Below are 23,509 nucleotides of genomic sequence, written 5' to 3'. Positions count from 1 at the left end.
TGTTTGGGAGGAGTTCCCAGAAAAGCAAATAAAGAAAATGGAAGAGATGAAATAGTCAAACTTTAAGAAAATTCCATACAAGCTGAAGAAACAAAGTCTTCAGGTTAAAAAGTCCCATTGGATGGAGAGCCTGAGGAATGTCACAGAGGATCACATCCAAAAAATGTCATAGAGGATCAAATCCAGTAAAATTCAGAATACCAAGAATAAAGGGGAATGCTATAAATTTTTCCTGAGAGAAAATATAATTTGACTCTCAAGAAATAAAAAAAAAAATCCACGTTTCTCTTCAGCAACACATTTTTTTCAAGAATGCGACAAAGTAGTACATCAAAAATCTGAGGAAAGTTGATTTTGAACCTAAAATCCTATACCTAAACTAGCATATAAATAAAGCATTTTCAAACATAACTCAGAAAATTTATTGTTCTCAGAATCTTCCTGAAAGGACTACTCAAAGATATACTCCAGGTATATCAGATTAAGGGAAGATGTCTCTCTCTCTCTCTCCCTCTCCCTCTCTCTCTCCTTCTCCCTCTTTCCCTCCCTCCCTCCCTCTCATTCTTTCTCTCTCCCCTATCCCCACACACCCCAACGTGATGAAGTAAAAAATAAGTAAATCATATAATTAAACCCAAGTGATCACTGCTGGAAACAATCTCCACATGACAGGTAATAGTGCAGGGTGAGAGAGTGGGTTTGGGGAAGAAGGAAGTAAGAGTATTCTATGGTTTTAATCTTACTGAAGGAGAAGGGTATAGTAGACAGAGATATTGGTGAACAATGTGTTAATCTTAAATGTAAGTTGGAATTTTTCAGAATTGAACTCACTCAAAAACTTAACACCAATTTACCTTGGGATGCAAATTAGTACAACCATTCTAGAATACAGTTTACCATAATCTAGAAAAATCGAAAATACACATAATCTAACTGTACACTTTCAACAACCACTTTATTTGTTCTGTTTCTATTTTAATTTGGCTGTACTTTTTTTCTTAATTCTGGTGATCATCATTAAGGATAGATATTTTCCCCCCTAGAAACATTACTTTATTTCATGAGAGAGTATTTCAGAAGTTCTCTTCAGCCACATTCTCTTCACCAATCAATCAATGACAGCCTCACCAGTTTTATCTTGATTCCTCCCCAGGCTGTCTGTTCTTCCTGTCCCTTCTACCAGCACCCCATTCACTAGGACAGCCTCATTCATCAGCTGGCTGGACTCTCCACATCCATGCTTGTTCCCTTTTAATTCATTCTCCACAACTACGCACAGACATTTTCAAAATGCCAATCTGTTCATGTGTGCCGTTGGCTTAAAATTTTTCAATTGCATTGGGTATACAAGAGATTTCAATGATAATTGAGGCCATATTATTCAAAAGCATCCTCTAAGTATAATGCTTTGTTTAATTTGGTACTGGTTACATGAATAGTCCTTACATTCTTCTTTGTCCTGCATACATGAACTATTTCTCACAGGAGAAAACACAGCCAAAGAAATTTCAAACCAAACAAAACTCCAAATGAAAACATAGCAACGGAACTTTTTCAGTACTTCTTTAACACAGCTATTAGGTTCCTACGTGCCCAATTCCTGCTACCTCTCCAATCATAAATCACACACTGCACCTCTTTGGGTTCTTTTCCTGGGATTTGCTTCTTGCTGCCACAGGCCCTTTGTTGTTTCTGCTCACGACACTCTTTCTACCACCGACCCTCCACAAACTTTCTTGTGAATTCCTACTTAAACTTCAGATATTAATGCCGGTATCGCTTTCTTAGAGATATCTTTCTTGACCTCTCCAGACAAGGTGAAATGGGTGTGTGTGTGTGTGTGTGTGTGTGTGTGTGTGTGTGTGTGAAGTCCTTGGTTTGTATTATATATTCCTTCAGACACTTACCTTGAACTTGCAATGATGTGCTAATTTGTGTGGTTATTTGATTTATATCATTTGTGATTTACCATGAGCTCCATGTGGGCAGGAACACTGTCTACTTTGGCCCCATATTTTAGAGTCTGGCGTGGAGAGATGCCTGAGTAAATATTAGTAGAAGAAGTAAAAGGGAATGATGAGTGGAGGCTGTGGTCAAAAACTTGGAACTTGGAATTAGAGGGAAAGATATTCTGTTTCTACTTTTGCCACTTAGCCTTGGACAACATATGTAAGCTCTCCACAGCTAGATGTCCTCCTGAGTGAAATGAGCATCACAGTAGGGACAGAGGATTGATTAAGAGCATTAAATGCAACAGCACAAAAGCACTCAGCACCTGCCCAGCTCCTGGTAGGCACTCAGCAGTGTTATTTATTGTATTTTCATACTTCTTTGTTTTTCTTCTTCTACTGTTCAAAATCTTCAGGTTGAAATGTTCACCTTGTCCACTCATACTTTTTTCAATGTGATTGGATAATCTTTCAGGTGCTCCTAAAACTCTTCCATTTCAGGCCATCTATAAAGCATTTGAATGACACCCAGAAAGAGGAGATGACAGCACTACCAGAACTGGGGTTCAGAGCTGGGGTCCCCAGGCTGCAGCCCCCAGCACGGACACCTTCTGGGGGGTGACAGGATATGTCACTGAGGCAGAGGCCTCTATGCTCTGCTCTTTGTCTTTTCTTTTCTTTCTTTTTTTTTTTTTCACTTCTGTTGCATTCTCAGCATTTTTTTTTTTTTCAGGAAAAATATAGGTGTGTTTTGCTTATCAATTTGTTTCACTTTTACCTTCGGTTCATATGCTTATGTTAGACAAGTCTTAATGCCTTGAAGAGTTAGCTAGGGAAAACTCTATTGGTTTCTACTCAGACTTGAAACTGATCAAGTTGTTAGAAACTCATGATTGACTGAGACTATCTGAAGTGTGGCCCACTTCTCCAGGATCAACAAGCATTTGTTACTTTTACTTGCCAGTGGTAACAAAAGGGGCTCAGTGAAGGGGACATCTGGATTGAAATAGACTTTAATTACACCGTACATCCCTCCCCTAGACCAGTGTTTAACTCTGGGAAGAGACTTCAAAGTGTGGCTTCATTAGAAATGCAGGAATCATTTTTAACATAACTGCTCCATCATCACATCTTAAAACTGACACCTAATCCTTTAAGAATAAACTCATAGTCCCCGATTCCTGACACCGTTCACCCTTGGTAAATGTTCTCAGGGGACCTGAACGCTATCGCTAATTTCAGTAAATGTTTTCATGATTTGGCTGTGGAGTTCATGTCTAACAAGTTCCAGAGGAACCAATTTCCTGCCTGAGGAAACTTCCTTACCAAGTTCCCTAATTATTCCCAGACAGGCATCACCCTATAGAATCCAGCCAGCAGAGGGAGGTTGTTAATAGGCCACACAAGGCAGCTACCGTTTAGTCACCAAGGAAACAGATCAATGGTACCGAATGGCATGTTTGACATGAGGAGACCAGGGAGCTGTAAACATGTGTATTTCTGCTGCCTCTTGCTTTCTTTTAGCACGAGGGGGATACCAAGTCAATCAGGACATGCATCCTCCTCTAAAAAAGTCATTAAGAAATTGTCTACAGTGAATTCTCCAACCACCATTCTCAAACTGTTTAGTTTCAGGACCCCTTTACAGTCTGACAATTTATAGAGAACCTCAAAGAGCTTTTATTTATACAGATTAGAATAACTGATACTTACTACACTAGAAATTAAAACTAAGACATTTATAAATATTTACTTATTAATTCATTTAAAAATAACAATAGTATAACCCATTGTACATTAATAGAAATAACACATTTTGATGGAAAATAGTTATATTTTCAGAAAATATTTAGAAGAGTGGCATTGTTTTGCATTGTTGCAAATCTCTTTAATGCCTGGTTTAATAAAAGAACATAGTTGAATTCTCATCTTCTGCATTCAATCTGTTGTGATATAATGCATCATGTAGCTTCTGGAAAACTCTGCATTTCTGAGAGAATGATAGATAAAAAGCAAATAATATTTTTAAGTAATTTTGACCTCACAGAACCACTAAAAGGGTCTCAGTGTCCTTCAGGGGTTCCCAAACCAACTTTGAGAACCACTACTCTAAAGAAAACTGCAATAAAAGATGGTCACTGAATACCTTTATTCCTGAATGAAATATAAAGAAATAGACCAAGAAAAAAGGCTGAAAAAAGTGTTTAAGATGGAAGTGTCTATGCCCTACTCTTGATATTTCCACTGCTTTTGACCATTGCAACCTACAAGGAGTTCCCGTCTGCTGCTGGGATGTTGTTACAATGACATCAGGGATGGTCTGCTCCTGTTTCTAGATGGTAATCAGAAAAACAGAGAAATAGCCCATCTAGAAGCCCTCACACCAAAACCAAGTTTGCTATATTTTTTATAACACTGACTTGATGTTCTATAAATTGCCAAATATCATAAGTCCACAGAGTTTATTAGCAAAGGCTAAAATCTTAGGGGAAAAAGCAGGTCATACTTGGAAACAGGAATGACAGATATTGAAAGAATTTTCATGTGCAATGAATGTCTGGTATCGCCTTTTAAGGCCTGGCGGGAAAGGGGAAAAAAAAAAAAGGGAAACATGAACTTTCTGAAAAGAATTGCCTTTGTCTACTTCCCCAAAGCAACAGTTTGTTATGCCCAAATTGCCCACGATGATGGGATGCCGGGAGACGTGCACAAGGACCTGTGATGACCCCAGGTGTTGTACCTCCCAAGCAAGAATGATCAGTATTTGATCTGAACAACTCTGCTGACAATCTGCTGACAACCTGTCCTGGGACTACAGGTCTACTCCATGAGGCCACCTCCAGAAACGAGCTCCAGCCAGGGATGTACACTAGGGACAACAGCTCAGTGCGTGGCCATTGGAGAAATGCCTGGGGCATGTAAGCCCAACTTGAGAGTGTCTTCAGCTCCTTTTCTTGCACCATATGAGATGCAGTAAAGCAAGCTTCTGGGCCAAAAGCATGAACTCTGACGTCCATGAAGTACGTTCTTATCCCATACAGCCACAAAATAATTTTGAATATTTGGACAAATTATTTAGTATCTCTTGGCTCCTCTGTTAAATGGTATTGTTGTGAAGAATAAAATGAGTTCAACCATGTAAAGGGCTTAGCCAGGTGTATAGTAAATGCCTAATAAATACTAGCTATTTTTATTTTTTTTATTTAAAAATTTTTTTTCAATATATGAAATTTGTTGTCAAATTGGTTTCCATACAACACCCAGTGCTCATCCCAAAAGGTGCCCTCCTCAATACCCATCACCCACCCTCCCCTCGCTCCCACCCCCCCATCAACCCTCAGTTTGTTCTCAGTTTTTAAGAGTCTCTTATGCTTTGGCTCTCTCCCACTCTAACCTCTTTTTTTTTTTTTCCTTCCCCTTCCCCATGGGTTTCTGTTAAGTTTCTCAGGATCCACATAAGAGTGAAAACATATGGTATCTGTCTTTCTCTGTATGGATTATTTCACTTAGCATAACACTCTCCAGTTCCATCCACATTGCTACAAAGGGCCAGATTTCATTCTTTCTCATTGCCACGTAGTACTCCATTGTGTATATAAACCACAATTTCTTTATCCATTCATCAGTTGATGAACATTTAAGCTCTTTCCATAATTTAGCTATTGTTGAGAGTGCTGCTATAAACATTGGGGTACAAGTGCCCCTATGCATCAGCACTCCTGCATCCCTTGGGTAAATTCCTAGCAGTGCTATTGCTGGGTCATAGGGTAGGTCTATTTTTAATTTTTTGAGGAACATCCACACTGTTTTCCAGAGTGGCTGCACCAGTGTGCATTCCCACCAACAGAGCAAGAGGGTTCCTGTTTCTCCACATCCTCGCCAGCATCTATAGTCTCCTGATTTGTTCATTTTGGCCACTCTGACTGGTGTGAGGTGGTATCTCAGTGTGGTTTTGATTTGTATCTCCCTGATGAGGAGCAACGTTGAGCATCTTTTCATGTGCCTGTTGGCCATCTGGATGTCTTCTTTAGAGAAGTGTCTATTCGTGTTTTCTGCCCATTTCTTCACTGGGTTATTTGTTTTTCAGGTGTGGAGTTTGGTGAGCTCTTTATAGATTTTGGATACTAGCCCTTTGTCCGATATGTCATTTACAAATATATTTTCCCATTCCGTTGGTTGCCTTTTAGTTTTGTTGGTTGTTTCCTTTGCTGTGCAGAAGCTTTTTATCTTCATAAAGTCCCAGTAGTTCATTTTTGCTTTTAATTCCCTTGCCTTTGGGGATGTGTCAAGTAAGAAATTGCTGCGGCTGAGGTCAGAGAGGTCTTTTCCTGCTTTCTCCTCTAGGGTTTTGATGGTTTCCTGTCTCACATTCAGGTCCTTTATCCATTTTGAGTTTATTTTTGTAAATGGTGTGAGAAAGTGGTCTAGTTTCAACCTTCTGCATGTTGCTGTCCAGTTCTCCCAGCACCATTTGTTAAAGAGACTGTCTTTTTTCCATTGGATATTCTTTCCTGCTTTGTCAAAGATGAGTTGGCCATACGTTTGTGGGTCTAGTTCTGGGGTTTCTATTCTATTCCATTGGTCTATGTGTCTGTTTTTGTGCCAATACCATGCTGTCTTGGTGATTACAGCTTTGTAGTAGAGGCTAAAGTCTGGGATTGTGATGCCTCCTGCTTTGGTCTTCTTCTTCAAAATTACTTTGGCTATTCGGGGCCTTTTGTGGTTCCATATGAATTTTAGGATTGCTTGTTCTAGTTTTGAGAAGAATGCTGGTGCAATTTTGATTGGGATCGCATTGAGTGTGTAGATAGCTTTGGGTAGTATTGAAATTTTGACAATATTTATTCTTCCAATCCATGAGCACGGAATGTCTTTCCATTTCTTTATATCTTCTTCAATTTCCTTCATAAACTTTCTATAGTTTTCAGCATACAGATCTTTTACATCTTTGGTTAGATTTATCCCTAGATATTTTATGCTTCTTGGTGCAATTGTGAATGGGATAAGTTTCTTTATTTGTCTTTCTGTTGCTTCGTTATTAGTGTATAAGAATGCAACTGATTTCTGTACATTGATTTTGTATCCTGCAACTTTGCTAAATTCATGTATCACTCCTAGCAGACTTTTGGTGGAGTCTATCAGATTTTACATGTATAATATCATGTCATCTGCAAAAAGTGAAAGCTTAACTTCACCTTTGCCAATTTTGATGCCTTTGATTTCCTTTTGTTGTCTGATTGCTGATGCTAGCACTTCCAACACTATGTTAAACAACAGCGGTGAGAGTGGGCATCCCTGTCGTGTTCCTGATCTCAGGGAAAAAGCTCTCAGTTTTTCTCCATTGAGGATGATGTTAGCTGTGGGCTTTTCATAAATGGCTTTTATGATCTTTAAGTATGTTCCTTCTATCCCAACTTTCTCGAGGGTTTTTATTAAGAAAGTTTGCTGAATTTTGTCAAATGCCTTTTCTGCATCGATTGACAGGATCATATGGTTCTTATCTTTTCTTTTATTAATGTGATGTATCAGGTTGATTGATTTGCAAATGTTGAACCAGCCCTGCATCCCAGGAATGAATCCCACTTGATCATGGTGAATAATTCTTTTTATATGCCGTTGAATTCGATTTGCTAGTATCTTATTGAGAATTTTTGCATCCATATTCATCAGGGATATTGGCCTGTAGTTCTCTCTTTTTACTGGGTCTCTGGTTTAGGAATCAAAGTAATACTGGCTTCATAGAATGAGTCTGGAAGTTTTCCTTCCCTTTCTATTTTTTGGAATAGCCTGAGAAGGATAGGTATTATCTCTGCTTTAAACGTCTGGTAGAACTCCCCTGGGAAGCCATCTGGTCCTGGACTCTTATTTGTTGGGAGATTTTTGATGACTGATTCAATTTCTTTGCTGGTTATGGGTCTGTTCAAGCTTTCTATTTCCTCCTGATTGAGTTTTGGAAGAGTGTGGGTGTTTAGGAATTTGTCCATTTCTTCCAGGTTGTCCAATTTGTTGGCATATAATTTTTCATAGTATTCCCTGATAATTGTTTGTATCTCTGAGGGATTGGTTGTAATAATTCCATTTTCATTCATGATTTTATATATTTGGGTCATCTCCCTTTTCTTGGCTAGAGGTTTATCAATTTTGTTTATTTTTTCAAAAAACCAACTCTTAGTTTCGTTGATCTGCTCTACAGTGTTTTTAGATTCTATATTGTTTATTTCTGCTCTGATCTTTATTATTTCTCTTCTTCTGCTGGGTTTAGGCTGTCTTTGCTGTTCTGCTTCTATTTCCTTTAGGTGTGCTGTTAGATTTTGTATTTGGGATTTTTCTTGGAAAAATTGCTGGATTGCAATGTATTTTCCTCTCAGGACTGCCTTCACTGCATCCCAAAGCGTTTGGATTGTTGTATTTTCATTTTCGTTTGTTTCCATATATTTTTTAATTTCTTCTCGAATTGCCTGGTTGACCCACTCATTCTTTAGTAGGGTGTTCTTTAACCTCCATGCTTTTGGAGGTTTTCCAGACTTTTTTCTTGTGGTTTATTTCAAGCTTCATAGCATTGTGGTCTGAAAGTATGCATGGTATGATTTCAATTCTTGTATACTTATGAAGGTCTGTTTTGTGACCCAGTATGTGATCTATCTTAGAGAATGTTCCATGTGCACTCGAGAAGAAAGTATATTCTGTTGCTTTGGGATGCAGAGTTCTGAATATATCTGTCAAGTCCATCTGATCCAATGTATCATTCAGGGCTCTTGTTTCTTTTTTGACCATGTGTCTAGATGATCTATCCATTTCTGTAAGTGGAGTGTTAAAGTCCCCTGCAATTACCACATTCTTATCAATAAGGTTGCTTATGTTTGTGAGTAATTGTTTTATATATTTTGGGGCTCCCATATTTGGAGCATAGACATTTACAATTGTTAGCTCTTCCTGATGGATAGACCCTGTGATTATTATATAATGCCTTTCTTCATCTCTTGTTACAGCCTTTAATTTAAAGTCTAGTTTGTCTGATATAAGTATGGCTACTCCAGCTTTCTTGTGACTTCCAGTGGCATGATAAATAGTTCTCCATCCCCTCACTCTCAATCTGAAGGTGTCCTCAAGTCTAAAATGAGTCTCTTGTAGACAGCAAATGGATGGGTCTTGTTTTTTTTATCCATTCTGATACCCTATGTCTTTTGGTTGGCACATTTAGTCCACTTACATTCAGTGTTATTATAGAAAGATATGGGTTTAGAGTCATTGTGCTGTCCGTAGGTTTCATGCTTGTAGCGATGTCTCTGGTACTTTGTCTCACAGGATCCCCCTTAGGATCTCTTGTAGGGCTGGTTTAGTGGTGACGAATTCCTTCAGTTTTTGTTTGTTTGGGAAGACCTTTATCTCTCCTTCTATTCTAAATGACACATTTGCTGGATAAAGGATTCTCGGCTGCATATTTTTTCTGTTCATCACATTGAAGATCTCCTGCCATTCCTTTCTGGCCTGCCAAGTTTCAGTAGAGAGATCGGTCACGTGTCTTATAGGTCTCCCTTTATATGTTAGAGCACGTTTATCCCTAGCTGCTTTCAGAATTTTCTCTTTATCCTTGTGTTTTGCCAGTTTCACTATGATATGTCGTGCAGAAGATTGATTCAATTACGTCTGAAGGGAGTTCTCTGTGCCTCTTGGATTTCAATACCTTTTTCCTTCCCCAGATCAGGGAAGTTCTCAGCTATGATTTCTTCAAGTACACCTTCAGCACCTTTCCCTCTCTCTTCCTCCTCTGGAATACCAATTACGCGTAGATTATTTCTCTTTAGTGCATCACTTAGTTCTCTAATTTCCCCCTCATACTCCTGGATTTTTTTTACCTTTTTCTCAGCTTCTTCTTTTTCCATAATTTTATCTTCTAGTTCACCTATTCTCTCTTCTGCCTCTTCAATCTGAGCCATGGTTGTCTCCATTTTATGTTGCAGCTCATTAATAGCAATTTTTAGCCCCTCCTGGCTGTTCCTTAGTCCCTTGATCTCTGTAGCAAGAGATTCTCTGCTGTCCTCTATACTGTTATCAAGCCCAGCGATTAATTTTATGACTATTATTCTAAATTCACTTTCTGTTATATTATTTAAATCCTTTTTGATCAGTTCATTAGCTGTTGTTATTTCCTGGAGATTCTTTTGAGGGGAATTCTTCCGTTTCATCATTTTGGATAGTCCCTGGAGTGGTGCGGACCTGCAGGGCACTTCCCCTGTGCTGTGGTGTATAACTGGAGTTGGTGGGCGGAGCCGCAGTCAGACCTGATGTCTGCCCCCAGCCCACCACTGGGGCCACAGTCAGACCGGTGTGTGCCTTCTCTTCCCCTCTCCTAGGGGCGGGATTCACTGTGGGGTGGCGTGGCCCGTCTGGGCTACTTGCACATTGCCAGGCTTGTGGTGCTGGGGATCTGGCGTGTTAGCTGGGGTGGATCGGCAAGGTGCATAGGGGCGGGCAGGGCAGGCTCAGCTCGCTTTTCCTTCGGAGATCCGATTTGGGAAGGGCCCTGTGGCAGCGGGAGGGAGTCAGACCTGCCACCAGAGGGATGGATCCGCAGAAGCACAGCTTTGGGTGTTTGCACGGTGCAAGGAAGTTCCCTGCCAAGAACCAGTTCCCTTTGGGATTTTGGCTGGGGATGGGCGAGGGAGATGGGGATGGGCGAGGGAGATGGCGCTGGTGAACGCCTTTGTTCCCCACCAAGCTGAGCTCTGTCATCAAGGACTCAACAACTCTCCCTCCTGTTGTCCTTCAGCCCTCCCGCTCTCTGAGTAGATCCGTTAACTTATAACCTTCCAGATGTTAAGTCCTGCTTGCTGTTGGAACACACTCTGTCCGGCCCCTCTGCTTTTGCAAGCCAGACCCCAGGGCTCTGCTTGGCCGGAGGGCTACCCCGGCTCCTTCCTGCCAGTCCGTGTAGTGCGCACCGCCTCACCGCCCTTCCTACCCTCTTCCATGGGCCTCTCGTCTGCACTTGGCTCCAGAGACTCTGTTCTGCTCGTCTTCTGGCGATTTTCTGGGTTATTTAGGCAGGTGTGGGTGGAATCTAAGTGGCCCGCAGGACATGGTGAGCTCAGGGTCCTCCTCCGCCGCCATCTTCTCCGGAAGCCAATACTAGCTATTTTTAAAATGCAAGTTTGATTTTGTTTCTCCCCTCTGTAACATCTTTCAGTGACTCTTCCATACCTTTCAACACTGAGTTCAAACTCCTTTGTTTAGCTCATGAAGTCATTTATAGTCAGAATTCGTTTTCTTTCATGCCCCAAGTATTCTGTGCCGCTGTCACATAACTCCACTCAAGATCTTAAAATCTATCATGTTTTTTAAGACCAGCTTTTCTCTATATGTAGAATCTTCTTTCTTGTTTTTTGCCGTATAACTAACTCTTAATAGTCTTTATAAACTTTGACCAAAATCATCTCCTCCAGGAAGCCTTCCCTGACTCTTAGTCTTAAGAGTCTTATCCAGTGAAGTCTCACAGCATGAATGTTAGCCACAATTATGACATCACCACACAGTGGGGTTAAGTGTATTTGTTTGCTTCAATCACTCAAAGTAATCTAGAAGTTGTGCCTAATATCTAGCACAGCAACTGGCACATGGTAGGTACCCAATAATCAATTTTGAATTTATGAATGGATATTGAAATGAGATTGCAGACATAACCCACTTGTGTGAATATATAATGTGTGGGATGCGAGATCATGATTATGGTGATGGTGAAGATGGTGGTGGTGATGGCGGTGGTCATGGCAGCGGTGGCAAAAGAGATAGGAAAAGGAGAGAAGAACTGGGATGTCCCTCAGCCCTTCTGCTCCTAAGCCTAACAAAAAGATACATCTATACCTATTAAGGACATGAAACCTGCCGCTGCATTTGTCCAAATTCTTTGATCCCAGAGCTGATGTGATTGAATCTCTTACTTTCTATGAGTTCATCAGAGATGGTATTAGTGAATCCTGAACAGTTTAGCTCCCTAAGCTTTCAGCAGTGAGGTTGTAACAATTATATGCTTGAGCCACTAGATGGCACTGAGACTTTATTCTATCTTTGGGCGTAGTTCACTAAATCCCTCCTGGAGCTTTCATCCATGTAAGGCTTGAAGGCACCATCCTGAAGCATCTTTCCAGATCCACTTCCTTTACTCCTGACACCCTTCCTGTAGTCTCCTAAAATCAGCTCCTTGGTCCCTGGAACCCCTACAGCTGCACAGTTCTGTCTTCCTCTCTCTGTGATCCATGCAACACTTTATTCATTTGTATCTATCTCTTCCTCAGGTAGAAACATTTCAGTATCAGGCCTGAGCCACACTGAATTCCTACTTCTTCTCTTCTGGATTCTTTCCACAGAACTTCAAACATTCTGGAGTCTCCCCACCTTGAGAAGACCCTCCCTGAATCATGTATCCCTCTCTAGGTATTGCCCTGTACCCATCTTCCCCTAACTCAGAACCTCTGTTCTGAGCTTGACCTATATATCCCAACTATCTACTTGACTTTGACTTCACACTGGTATCTAAACTTTACTTGTCCAAACTTGGATTTCATCCCCCAAACTCTTCCTTTCCAGTGTTCCCCATCTCAGCAAATGGAAACTCCATCCACTCTCTGCTCCAACTAGAAATATGTGTTCATTCTTCACCTCTCTCTTCTACCCACACCCATTCCCCATACAATCCATTACCAAGTCCTGGCCATTTGACTTCTTAAGTATGGGCAGAACCATCCACACTGCTCCAATTCACTGCCACCACCTCAGCCCAAGCACATCACTCTCACTTGGGTTATAACAATTGCCTTCCCTGCCTGTTTCCACTCTGGAACTGCTTCCATCAATTATAAGCCAGAAAGACATTTTAAAAGTATGAACATATCCATGTCACTGCTTTGCTTAACAACTCATGGCCCACCTGTCATTGGTAGGTAAGTTCAGAGTTCTTGCACTGACAAGATTTTATTTGGTCTGGCTTCTGCCTACCTCTTCATATCATCCCTCCCTCACTCTACAGTCTCCTTCCTTTACTGGAATGACATCAAGTTCCTTCCCATCCACACCTTCATACCCATCCTTCTTAGACGACTCCATCCCCTTCCCCCTCACCCTGGAGTCGAGCCTGGATAACTCCTACCTGCCTACGAGGCTCAGTTTCAATGCTGCTTTCTCAGGGAGGCCTTCCTGGTCTTTCCAGTGACCCTGCTCTCCCTGCACACCCTCCGGGTAAGATAAGGTCTTCCTATGATGATCTCAGGGTGTATTGTGCAGTTTCTGTTTAATAGTTATCACAACTATCACAACTATAGTTATATTTTAGTGTGTGTATTTCATATTTGTCTCACATTAGATTATCTGACTAATCTTTGTGATCTCAGGACCTGACACAGTCCTTGGTTCATATAAGTCATTCAACAAATGTTGTCAAGTAAATAAATGACCTTCAGAAGCAATCCCATGCTGCTTTCTAGTCACACAGTACATGAATACATTCTAAGACAACCTGAAGAAAGCTAGATGTGGTCTATAAATTCTATACATCCCAGAATGGAGGGAGTGTGATCTCCCTTCATAAGGAACTGCTCTTTTCAACTCCTACATGGAAAAGATCTTCTCTCCAAAGATTAAAAGACCATCTCTTTATTTGTCGTTTTCTTGGAGCTCAATCCAGTCAGTAGGACAGAGTGGGTTTTCAATGCAAAAATGAATTACATTTTTAAAAAGTGATTAAGTGATATTTATAAAAGTTTGCAAATGTATAGCTGTTTTGGCCCATCAAATCCACATTGTAAAACCTACTGTGCAGGAATTAAAAGCACAATATTTATATTTGTATAAAACTAGTTTCTTTATTTAACACACTTCAAGGGACAAAAAACTAACAAACACTAGTATGGCCACCAATAAACAAATTTAAAGAAATGTTTACACCCAATATTAACAAATATTATACATCTATGAAAAAGAATAAAACATTATATATGATGATAGCCCTAATATATTATCAAATATGTAGAAATTAAGAGGTAAAGCGTAGTCAATACCAAGAAATGCAAACTGTTGCCACCATTTGTTATATTTAAACAGAGTTTAGTCAGGCAGCGACCAAATAGCGCATAGCTTCTCAGCACAGTCAGAATATATGTGAATCCACCTTTCTTCGCCACAATTTCATCAAAGCTTTTTTCATCTCACTGTTTCTCAAGCTGTAGATCAGTGGATTCAACAGAGGTGTAAGAAGTGAGTAGGACAATGACATCACCTTCTTTGTTTCTGGGGAGTAGCCAGATTTGGGTTGTAAATAAGTCATACCGGCTGTGCCATAGAAGAGGGTCACAGACGTGAGATGGGAGGCACAGGTGGAAAAGGCCTTTTGCCTCCCGGTGGCCGATGGCATCTTCAGGATGGCAAAGAGAATCCGAACATAAGACAAGAGGATCAACACGAAAGGAACCATGATAATCAAAACAGTGCCAGTGAACGCATAGATTTCAAACAGAAAGGTGTCTGCGCATGCAAGTTCTAGCACTGCTGGGGTTTCACAAGAGATGTGATTGATTTCATTGGGGCCACAGAAGGGAAAACTAAAAACCCATGTGGTCTGCACAGTACCTAACATAAAACCTAAGAGCCATGAAATTATAAGTAATTTCATGAAAACCCTTTTGTTCATAAGCATTGGGTAGCTCAGGGGATGGCAGATTGCAGCAAATCGGTCATAAGCCATCGCCCCCAGGAGAAAACATTCAGTCCCACCAAAAAAAAGAATAAAATACATCTGTGCAAAACAGCTCACCAATGAAATTGACGTTTTCTCAGTGGAGAGGACCACCAGCATTTCAGGCATAATGACTGCACTGAAACTCACATCCACCACAGACAGGTTCTGCAGGAACAGGTACATGGGAACGTGGAGGCTCTGTTCCAGGGAGATGATGACTATAATGATGGCATTTCCCATCAGAGTCCCAAGGTAAACAACCAAGAAAACCCCAAAGAGCTGCTCTTGGAGTTCAGGAAAGTTAGAAAAGCCCAAGAGGATGAATTCAACCACAGAGCTTTGATTTTGCCTTTTCATTTCAGTGGTGGAGAGTATATTATTTTTGTGGACGTATGTATATAAATTATGAAGTCACGGTCCAAAAGCTAAGAATCTGTGTCTGAAATTCACCCCAGATACTCTCGACAGAAGACATAAAAAGGAACACATCCTGACTAAATTCAGTTTGGCAATTTTGGAAATGGCCAATTACTTGGATTAATAAGCTTTTAAAATAAAAAGGAAGAAGTGAAGAATACTGGCTCAGAAGTCTTGTCTGAAAAGCAAAACATAATATCAAAATGTTTTTGCAACTTAATATAATTTGATTTTAAACATAGCCTTAAAACAAACATAGATATTTTATAACCGAGGTTCCATTCCCATCACATTGCTATCACTATCACCTCTTGTTCTCAATTTTATATAAATAGGTATTTTTAAAACTTCAAAAAATAAAGTATTAAAAAGTATACAAAGGGGAAAGGTACACAACAAATTTTAAAACAGCCTAATGAATCAGTGTTATAGCACAGTTGATTAACATTTATTATAAATATTCATCATGTTCAAAATACCTGTATGAAACTTGGTTAAATATGAAAACTCTGCAGGAACCTACAAATGGGTTTCTAGTTAGATGTACCTATCTTAGATGATCTGTAAATAGGGTGTATTGCCTTCAGGCTTATTGATTTTTGTAAAGGCTGTCATGGCCAATTACATTGAGATTGGCCTACATGGGAAATTTTAAGGGCTAGTTCTCTATGGCTAATCCTTGTGACCATGATAGTGAAGAATCATCCAATTTTGATCATTCTAAATCTGTGATTTGAACATTTATTCTCTGTCTCTCTCTGTCTTTCCTCTGTCTCCTTTTATCCTTCTCACGAGTTAATGGAATCAACAAACACTGATTGAGCACCTACCATTTTCTAGGTTAGGAATCTCAAGGACACAATGGATTCCTCGTCTCAATAGACAGCTGGAAACGCTATATAAAATAGCATTCCACTGTTACGTCAGTACTCCAATATTATGTCTTGTTCTGTGTTTCTCCATTATCATTATCTCCATTTCTCCATTATCATTACCAGCAGACATTGTATCTATATATTAACGAGGCGGATATAATTTACATGTATACACAAGTATAAATTACATAGTTATAATATTTATAGATTATATATGTGTAAAATCTACCTCCATCTCTAAATTCTAAACTCCAGGAATACAAAACTTTGTTTTTTTTCTATGCTATTTTCCCAATGTCTACAACAGCCCATACCCAATAAATGATACTAAACCAACATTTTATGAATAATGGAATTAAAAAATGAGGAAATCCAATATATATGTAAGGAATCCAATGTTGAAAAGAGTGAAACCAAAAACAACACAGTTAGGAAGCAGAGGTAAAAACAAGGGGGCTATTAGACATTTCTGTGAGGGATCCAACTCTTCTGAATGGAGAAGGGGGGTGAACAACTACAACCATAGCATGTCACCAGTAGAAGGTACAGTAGGTAGAAGAAGGAAGGCATAAGGAGGAGGGAGGACTCATTCAAGTCAAGAGTATTGGATGACATCCTAGCATTACAATGGAGGCCTACTGGCCTTTGTGTGATGTTTTGAAAACCAGGACATATACGCTGTGGGAGATGAAGAACCCAGGAGAACAAAAGGACACAGCAAGCTAAAGACATTTCAGGGAGTCTTGAGTAAAGACCAGTAGGATATTAAGAGTAGGATATTAGTGAAAAGCAAGTTGATTTACTTATGAATTTGGCAATATCATTCATTAAAATCGCATGTCCATATTAACTATGCTGCTTATAGTTTGCATTTTGAAAAGTCACCAGAAATTAGTAAAATATGGTCACAGGATCAAACACTTAAAACCCATTTCTAATGAGAAAAACAGTAATGTGTATTAAGGTCCAAATATTTAAAGTGGTAGGTTTTGAAAATTGGAAAACTTAAAGCATAATGTAAATAAAATAGAAAAATTTTGTAGGACTGATTGTAAGCATCTGATGAGGGCAAAAAATGTTCACAACTGGTAACAGATCACTGACTACAGTGGCTGCACCTTTTCTCTGTAACTTAGAGACCCTGATGCTGTCTTGGAGAATTCCTGAAAAGAAATATTCAGCCAGAGCACTGCCTAAATAGGCTTCAAACTTTCAGATGAAAAGGTAGGAGTTGCACTTATTTACCAAGTTCCCTTCCAGTTGCAAAATTCTAACATTTGATGATTAGTGTGTGCAAAGTCTTTATACCCCCAATTATTGCCCAAACTTTTCTCTGCAAAGAAGAGAAAGAGAAATCAACCAGCTTCAAAACCAAGGAGTCCATGGAGTCAAATGTGTCAGCTCTGTCTAGTGACCCCTGAGCACAGCATCTCCAATGATCCGCTGGAGAGGAACTATACATGGGAAACCCACAAACACATACACACAGCCGGATCCTCCCTTTCTTACCTACTGACTCTGTCTCTTTAAATTTCTAAATACTTTATCTGAAGTTTAAACTCCACTCAAAAGCCACCTTCTCATGAATACAGTTCAGTGCTTCAGGGCGCTGATTCTAGAACTATATATGACATTGAATCATATGCCCTGTAGAATCCTTCCCTGGAGAACTTGGAATCACTTCATAAACACTTTCTCATATTTTGGCATGATGACTAAAGAGGCTGGACCATGGCCCCACAGGTGAGAAACCTCAAGAGCACACACCTGGAGAAACGCTCCTTCATAGTCATAGCGCTTGTGTCACACATGCTCTGTTTCTTGATGTCAGTGGTGACAACACAGGTGATATGCAGTTTGGGAGAGGTCAAGATGTAGAGTCAGGATTTGTGCACTTCCTACATGTAGATTAGATGTCAATGAAATGTGTACAAGTATGTCAGATACATGCAAAAAGAGATAAAAAGGAAGTAATATTAATGTCAAACTATAATTTTATAGCCAATAGTACTAAATAGAAGAACAACCAAAATGTAGAGAAATTAACCATTTCTCAACACACCATCCTCAAAGATTGGCAGACAAAATAGACCATACAGACATAAAAATGAGAAGGTTATAATAATAAAAAGTTGATTTAACAGATGGTATGAAAGAGTAAATATAAGAGAGAAACAACATTTTTTACATTGCTAAATTTATATTTTCCTCCCAAAATACGTATATGAAAATTACAGAGTCATCATATACCTGTCAGAATGAAAATATAAATAAATACAAAATAGTTGGCATTTGTACACATGACATACTCATACACCAAAACAGCAGAACAACAGCCAAATGTAGAAAAGAAAACTAAAGCCTTGGAAATTTCAAAACACCCTGAAAGTATCTCTTTAGCTAACAGGATGTTGGAAATGAAATTCAGGCCACTATGATAGCATTTGCAAACGAACTTATCACATTTTCATTTATCGGTGTGTCCAGAACTATACTCCTAGTCTTCCCCTAAACCTGCTCCGCACTCAGCATTCCTCATCTCAGGGAACGGCAGCTCAAAGCTTCTAGTTCCACAGGCTGAAAATCAAGGAGTCATTTGTCCTCCAAACCCATGTCAACGCCATAACCTATCTGTGGCTCTGTCTTCAAAACACAGCATATCCATTGTGAGCATTTTCTCTTTCTTTGAGCTAATACCCTGGTCCAAGCTACTTTTGTCTCTCAACCGGATAATAGCCATGGCCTTTCAGCTTCTCCTTCCTGCCTTGCCTCTGCTCAAAACCCTCCAACAGCACTCTGTCCCCTTTGGTTAGAAGCCAAACCCATGGATTAACGATCTCCTCCCCCATTATTCTGTGAGCCAGCTCCATTGCATCCCCTTGTACCCTCTCACTCAGCCATTCTAGACTGCTTGCTGGTCCTCGATTCCAACAGCTATGTTCTCACCTCATAGCTATTGCCTTTGCTTTGCCCTGCACACGGACTCTGACTCACCAAAAGACTAACTCCCTTAAGTCTCTTTGCTCCAGGGACAGCTTCTCCAGGACATCTTCCTAAGTCAACATATGCAACAATCAACTCCAGCCCCACCCTACTGTCCTGATTCATTTTTCTCCACAACATTCCTCAGCACAGATACATCTACATCAGAAGGACACGGGAAGGTTAGGAACAAAAAGTTGGAGAAAGATCTTCCAAAATGCTAACCAAGAGAAATTTAGATAACTATATCATTATCAGAGCGAGAAACATTACTAGGGATGAAGAGAGTCACACTTCGTAACGAGAAAAGGTTCAACCCCCCAAGAAGATAGAACAATTCTAAATCTGTGATAAACAATAATATGGCTGCAAACATAACAAGCAAATATGGACAGATACACAAGGGAACCTAAAGCACTATCACTCATAGCAGGAGACTGCAACATGCCTCTTTACGTAATTGATAGAAGAAATAAATAAAAATCCATAAGGACAAAGAAAATATTCACCATACAACTTACTCTAGCACACATAGAGAACTGGGTATCCAACACTGGGAAGAAAGCACATCGTCTTCAATCACATGCAGGACGTGTTCAAATACCTGACAATAAACTGGGCCACAAAGAAATTATCCACAACTGTTAAAGGATTTACACCATACAGGATGTTGTGCGACCACAATGCTATTGCCAGGGCGTCTATAATTGAACATAACTGGGAAATAGCAACCTGTTTAAACTTGAGGATTACTTTTGTAAATAACATCTGAAACACAATGAATGGGCAAGAAAATTAGAAAGTATTCTGCAGAAAATAATAGTGAAGCACAGAAGGCATCCACTGCACAAAAGTAGGCATGAAAAATGATGAATTAAGTGTGCACTTCCAGGTGTTAGATAAAAACAACAAAACATAGGAAAGAGATAGCGAAGATCATTCATGAAGAAGCATCTCTTAGTGAAATGGAAAGTCAGCACACATAGAAAGAGGATCAAAAAAGCCAAGCCAAACACAGTTCAAAGTCCAGTAAATCATAAACCTGTGGTTGGATTAATAAAAGATAGAAAAGAAATATAACCATCATCAGGAACTTTAAAACTGGGCATCACCACTGAACGTGCACACATTATGAAAAATATTGTGCCATATGTTTGAAGGTTAGATCCTACGAATGCTCAGAGATATAGAACTTACCAAATTGCAACTAGAACAGAAAATTTACGTCCAAAAACTATTCAAGATATGAACTTGGTAATTAAAGCCTTACAGAACAGGAAACCCCATGCTTAATAAATTTGTTCATAAATGTTACCAAACATTGAAGGAAGAAATAAATTCAATCCTCCATAAATCTATCAGAAAATTAAAAAGGGGGTAAAGTTCCCAACTACTTTTGGAGGTAGCATAACTGTAATATCAAAACAGAACAAGGACAGTGCACAACTGGAAAATTTGCAGGCTAATCTTCATGAGTGTGGATACAGAAATCCTAAAAGGGAATCAGTGGAATGTATATTAGAAAGGTAATACATTGTGACCAAGTTTATTTAGTCCCAGAAATGCAAAGTTGGTTAAATATAGGAAAACCAATCAACTAATTCACCACATTAATGGATAAATGGAGAAAAGTCTCCTAATCATTATGATTGATACAGAAAAGATATTGAAAAACTGAACATCCATCCATGATGAACTCTCTTGTAAACTAGGGATGTGAGAAAGCTCTCTCAGTCTCATCATGGATATCCTCAAACTGTAGCACAAATTATTCTTAAGAGAGACATATGAAATCTCATTTCCTTTGAGATGCTGAGCACAGGAAAGATGCCCACTATCACTGTTTCTACTCAATATTGCCCTGGAGCATGTAGCCTGTAAGGCAAAGGGAATAATTAAAAGGAGAAGCATTAGAAATGAGAAGATAAAACTGCTCACTTCCACATATGCTATAATTATGTGCCTAGAACACGTTAATGATCCTAGAATGATGTATTACCATTAACAACAAAGTTTAACACATGTTCTGGATAAGGAATCACCACAAAAGTAACTTTATATCTAAGAACAGCAGCAACTGGTATAAAATTGAATCCAAAAATTTCTGAAGTATCAAGTTAGTAATAAATCTAACAATAAAGGACAGGATCACTATTACAAAAGTGTTTTTTATATACAAGGAAAAAATTTTGGAACATGAAAATTTCAAAATATTTCTAAGAATTAAGTATTTGTGAATAAATCTTAAAGCTGTATAAAGTCTACATTGGGAAAAAGTCCATAGTGAGATAGCTGAATTACAGTTTGCATCGTGTTGCTGTAAAAGATGAAAGCTCCAACTGTGATTATCAGAGTGGTTGACTTCTGATGTTGTGTTTGAATAATGTTTGAGCCTCACTAGTAATTCAAAACGCAAATCAGGTGAATAAAATATTGAGGAACAGAATATCTAGAACTGGAAAGAACTTTGCAAAGTGACATACTCTTGTGGAGGATGTGGTTGGAATAACCTTACTGGAGAAAAATCTAACATAATACCACATTAGTAATCAAGCATGACACTCTTTGGCAGTTCTATTTCTTAAAATTCAGTAGATACTAAATGCACAAGATGTGTGGAAGGATGTTCATTACAACAGTTTCATAATCGTGAAAACTTGGAAGTAAAATATTCACTTAAGGAAATAGGTCACATTGATCATGTTTACTCATTTGGAATGGGATGCATTTATTAAAAAGGATGAAGAGGGGCGCCTGGGTGGCTCAGTCAGTTAAGCGTCTGACTTCAGCTCAGGTCATGATCTCGCGGTTTGTGAGTTCAAGCCCCATGTTGCACTCTGTGCTGACAGCTCGGAGCCTGAAGCCTGCTTTGGATTCTGTGTCTCCCTCTTTTTCTGCTCTTCCCCCGCTCATGCTCTGTCTCTCTCTCCTTGAAAAATAAATAAACGTTAAAAAAAAAAAGAAAAAAGGATGAAGCAATATACATACAGACATAAAACGATATCCTTATTGCATGAAATGGAAAAGTTAGAAAATAGACTGTGAACTGTTCTCCTATTCTGATAAAAAGACATGTATGTACACATACCCAACACTTCAATGTACATAGAAAAACTCAAGAGACTGGACATAAACAATTTAGAGTGATGACCTCTAGCAATGGAACTAGGAATGAGAGTTGAGGTGCTTTTGCGAGACCTTTGCATTATTTTATGTATCTATGTACTCTTCCAATTTTTAAAAATAATTACCTTTGTAAAAAAAAAATAAAAGCAAGGCTTTTGTTTAAAAATACAAAATGAAATGCAGCTTTGTATCAAAGTAAAGATGGCATTAGCATCCTAGAAATTTCCCTAAACAGCAATAGTAATGAGATAAATCTAAATTTCATATTCAGAAAAACTGGTACATATCTTATCCAAAATCACAATAGGTGAAAGGGGTTGCCAAAAACAGTGAGGGTCAAAACATGATGCATGAAGATTCAGAGGGGATTCCACAGGGGCAGTTCAGACAAAGCTAGAAGAGTTCTCTAGAACTTAGGGTTCTGAAAGTTTAGTCCCTGGAGCAATACCTTCAGAACCACCAAGGAACGTATTCTAAATGCAAATTAGCAGGTACCACCACAGATCTTTGAAATATACACTCTTTGTGAGAAGAGAAATCTATGTCTTTATCTCCATCCAGGTGATTGTGATGCCCTACAACTACAATGGAGAATCATCACAAGCACCACACCGTGGTGGACAGAGCAGTCATCCTGCTCTTTGAACCAGGAGAGTTGGTCGGGTACCTGGTGGTAAAGGCTTCCCTGGACCTGCTCTGACACAAGGGAAAAGCAGGTAGGCATGGATGATCAAAGGATCACACAAATACACCATGGTTTCAGGAAGTTATCTAACAGGAGAATAATACAGGGCAATGTGAGCTCTGATTATCTGATGACAGAGGATAGTAAAGGAACAACCAGCTCATCTTTATTGTAAAGAGATCAGCTGTGTTGTACACCAGTGCTTCTCCAACTTCAAAGTGCATCCGAGTCACTTGGGGATCCTTTTAATAGGGATCCCTATGGATCTATATGAATCCCTTGGAATTCACTAAGTCCTGGGTAAGACCTAGGATTCTACGTTGTTATATTTCATATGAAGTCCTTGTGTCTGAGCAATAATTGACTAACAGGTTTATAAAGAATGTTACTATCATGTTAATGTGATGCATACGCTTCATCCCATCAGAATCACTGTGAAGAATGTATCAGAAATAAAGCATCACTACATATGAATGTAGGGAACAAGGTGTTTATTGAAGCTTCATTTTAATGACACGATCCAGTAATGGCCTAGATCATACTAGAGGAAAGATGAACTGTTGTATTATATATTATATGAAAAATGAATGACAACAGTACACTATCAAAAATAGGGATCCCTATTATTGAACCTGGAAAAATAACAAATTAGACATGTTCATACTGAGGAATATAGAAAGTTTGGCCATTTATTAAATTTAAATAGAGTTCAGGCAGTGACCAAATAGCACATAGCTTCTCAACATAG

The 23,509-nt window shown here is 39.2% G+C and overlaps 1 protein-coding gene across 1 annotated transcript; it reads right to left on the bottom strand.

The window, feature by feature from the left end:
- Positions 1-14,088: 14,088 nt before the first annotated feature.
- On the bottom strand, positions 14,089-15,033 carry LOC112865583 (olfactory receptor 10A3). Its single transcript, XM_025928695.1, has one exon. The coding sequence runs from the start codon at positions 15,031-15,033 to the stop codon at positions 14,089-14,091; it is 945 nt and encodes a 314-aa protein (XP_025784480.1).
- Positions 15,034-23,509: the final 8,476 nt, after the last annotated feature.

Source organism: Puma concolor, chromosome D1, assembly GCF_028749965.1.
Source record: "Puma concolor isolate L17-30 chromosome D1, mPumCon1.1.hap2, whole genome shotgun sequence".
In the NCBI taxonomy this organism is placed as follows: Eukaryota; Metazoa; Chordata; class Mammalia; order Carnivora; family Felidae; genus Puma; species Puma concolor.
The sequence above is the reverse complement of the archived record's forward strand: the minus strand, read 5'-3'. Positions and strand labels throughout refer to the sequence as shown.

Bases quoted from the DNA above. Each gene is read 5' to 3' on its own strand.
- LOC112865583 (XM_025928695.1), bottom strand. From the start codon at position 15,033: ATGAAAAGGCAAAATCAAAGCTCTGTGGTTGAATTCATCCTCTTGGGC.